Source organism: Penaeus chinensis, chromosome 22 (genome assembly GCF_019202785.1).
Source record: "Penaeus chinensis breed Huanghai No. 1 chromosome 22, ASM1920278v2, whole genome shotgun sequence".
NCBI lineage: Eukaryota > Metazoa > Arthropoda > Malacostraca > Decapoda > Penaeidae > Penaeus > Penaeus chinensis.
Window position 1 is genome coordinate 3,583,134 of NC_061840.1, and position 2,500 is coordinate 3,585,633.

A 2,500-nucleotide genomic window follows, 5' to 3' on the forward strand; every position below is an offset into this window, starting at 1 on the left:
TTTTTTTTTTGGTGTTTTGTGATGATCTTGTATTTTTTTTTTTTTTTTTTTTTTGTGTGTGTGTGATTTTAGCTTGTTTGATTTATGTTATTGTTTTCATTATTGTTGTTGTGGTTATTGTTGTTATTGTCGTCCTTATTTGTATGTTTGTTCTTATTAACATTGTTATTGTTTTATTATCACTGTCGTTAATATTATTATTTTGGTTATTATTATCATTATTATTATTACCCTTATCATTATTGTTATTGTTGTTGTTTTTATTGTTGTTATCATTATTATTTTTACTATTATTATTATTATCATCATTATTATCATTGTCAGTCTTATATTTATCAAATCCTTGATTTTTATTTTCTTCATATCTATTTTTATTAATGTTTTCATGTGAAAGTATCGTCCTCTAATTTCCTTTCCTCACATATAAATATAAATATATATATATATATATATATTTTTCTTCTTCTTCTTCTTATTCTTCTTGTCTTCTTTTTTTCTTTCTTTCTTTTTTTTTCGGCTTTCCAGATGCTGTTGATAGAAGATAAAATTTAATTTTAACTAAAATTGAAATTTGAATGTTTACTCTCTCTCTCTCTCTCTCTATCTCTCTCTCTCCCCTTCTCCTTCTCCCTCTCCCTCCCCCTCCTTCCCTCCCCCTCCCATCTCCCTCCTTCCTCCCTCCCTCCCCCTCCCCTCTCCCTCCTTCCCTCCTTCCTCTCCCTCCTTCCCCCCTTTCTCTCCCTCCTCCCTTGCGTAAGATGAACATAACCAAGACGCCCTCGGTTCCTAAGAGACGAAACATATCAGACGTCCACCTGCACCAGGGAGGGACGAAGACATTAGGTGACAGAAATAGCACGCTCAAGGCTGTCAAAAGGGAACAGATTCGATAACGTATTTCCGGAGGAGGACGAGGGAGGGAGGGGAGAGGGAGTGGAGAGGGAGGGAGGGAAGGAGGGAAAGTGGGGGAGAGGGAGGGAGGGAAAAAGGAAAAGAGGGGGGAGAGGGAGGGAGGGGGAGGGAGGGCGAGGGAAGAAGAGGGAGAGGGAAGGTTAGAAGAGAGAGAGAGAGGGAAGGTTAGAAGAGAGAGAGAGAGGGAAGGTTAGAAGAGAGAGGGAGAGGGAGAGGGAGAGGGAGAGGGAGAGGGAGAGGGAGAGGGAGAGGGAGAGAGAGAGAGAGAGGGAGAGAGAGGGAGAGGGAGAGGGAGAGGGAGAGAGAGGGAGGGAGAGAGTTTTCATATCAACTAGCAGAAACATGAATCTTAATAATGGAAAATCACAAAGAAAGTTTGGAATTACACACACCAGCTTTCAAATCTGGAGACACTAACGAGATTAGTTATGAATGCCTTATCATTTTACACCTTGTGATATCTTAGCCCGCTGGTACGGCATACGCATCATGGCCACTGTAATTTTAGTTAATGAATTGCGTTACAGAGATGGCTCCACGAGAGCTTTGGTCACCAAGGAGTCCGATATTAGTGCTGTCTGTCTCACCTCTTTACTTGTTTTCGGAGAAATAATTGTTTTTCGTATTTTATGGATACTAGTATTTTAATAACATAATAATATAAACTACCGATACTAATAGCCTTAGAAAAGATGAACATTTTCACGCCAATTCGAGGAATAGAGAAATCAGGCGCTGTTACCTCGGCTTATTAATTGCCTCCTTGGTGGCTGAGCGCTCGTGGAGCCATCTGTGAGCAATAAAACTCACGAAAAAAACTATAAGAGCTTTGTACCCGCGGCCGTTGGGCTAATCCTTCAAAGAAAGAGCAGCATGAGAGTTAATAAAAACACTTCAGAACTAATAACTTTTAATCAACTAATAACTTTTTAATTAAAATAGAGTGAGGATTCAGGTGTAGGCTCTCCACTGACGCTGTAATGGCAAATCACAAACGAAATTGATTGTAAATAAGCAATTACCAGATAAAAAACTTTTGTACAACATGTGATTTATCGAAAGACTTTGATAGTTAGGAAATGTCAGGAAATGTATGCCCAGTGGTTTAGATATGACTTTTTTTAGTCAGAACTCGTGGAATTGGATAATTGAATCAACCAATCACCGCATCAGTCAACCCTATACGGTGTTCCCCATGGCCCTATACTAGACCCTATCCTGTTCTTTGTTTACATGAATGATCTATTAACAATTACCAGAATCTTCCGTCATAATTTCTTCTCGCTAACACTGTGAGGATATTAAGTAATTGATAAGGGACGCACAGCTTCACTAATAAAAAAAAAAAAAAAAAAAAAAAAATCGTTTAGAAGCCACCAAACATTGTTAAAATACCGACATAGAATAAAGATAGTGATAGTAGTAATAATAGTACTAGTGATAATAATGGTGATGATGATGATTGATGATGATGATGATAATGATGATAATGTTGAATAATAATAATGATAATAATAATAATAATAATAATAATAATAATAATAATGATAATAATGATAAAACCCCTTTTGAAACCAAACTTCTACTG

At 37.3% G+C, this 2,500-nt stretch overlaps 1 protein-coding gene across 1 annotated transcript in view; it reads left to right on the top strand.

Annotated features, from left to right (window-relative positions):
- LOC125036817 (lactadherin-like) overlaps positions 1-2,500 on the top strand; it is a 25,815-nt gene that overhangs the window by 19,735 nt on the left and 3,580 nt on the right. The window contains exon 5 of the mRNA XM_047629679.1: positions 1,379-1,488. Within this exon, the coding sequence (XP_047485635.1) occupies positions 1,379-1,488 (110 nt within the window). The remainder of the gene's footprint in view (positions 1-1,378; positions 1,489-2,500) is intronic.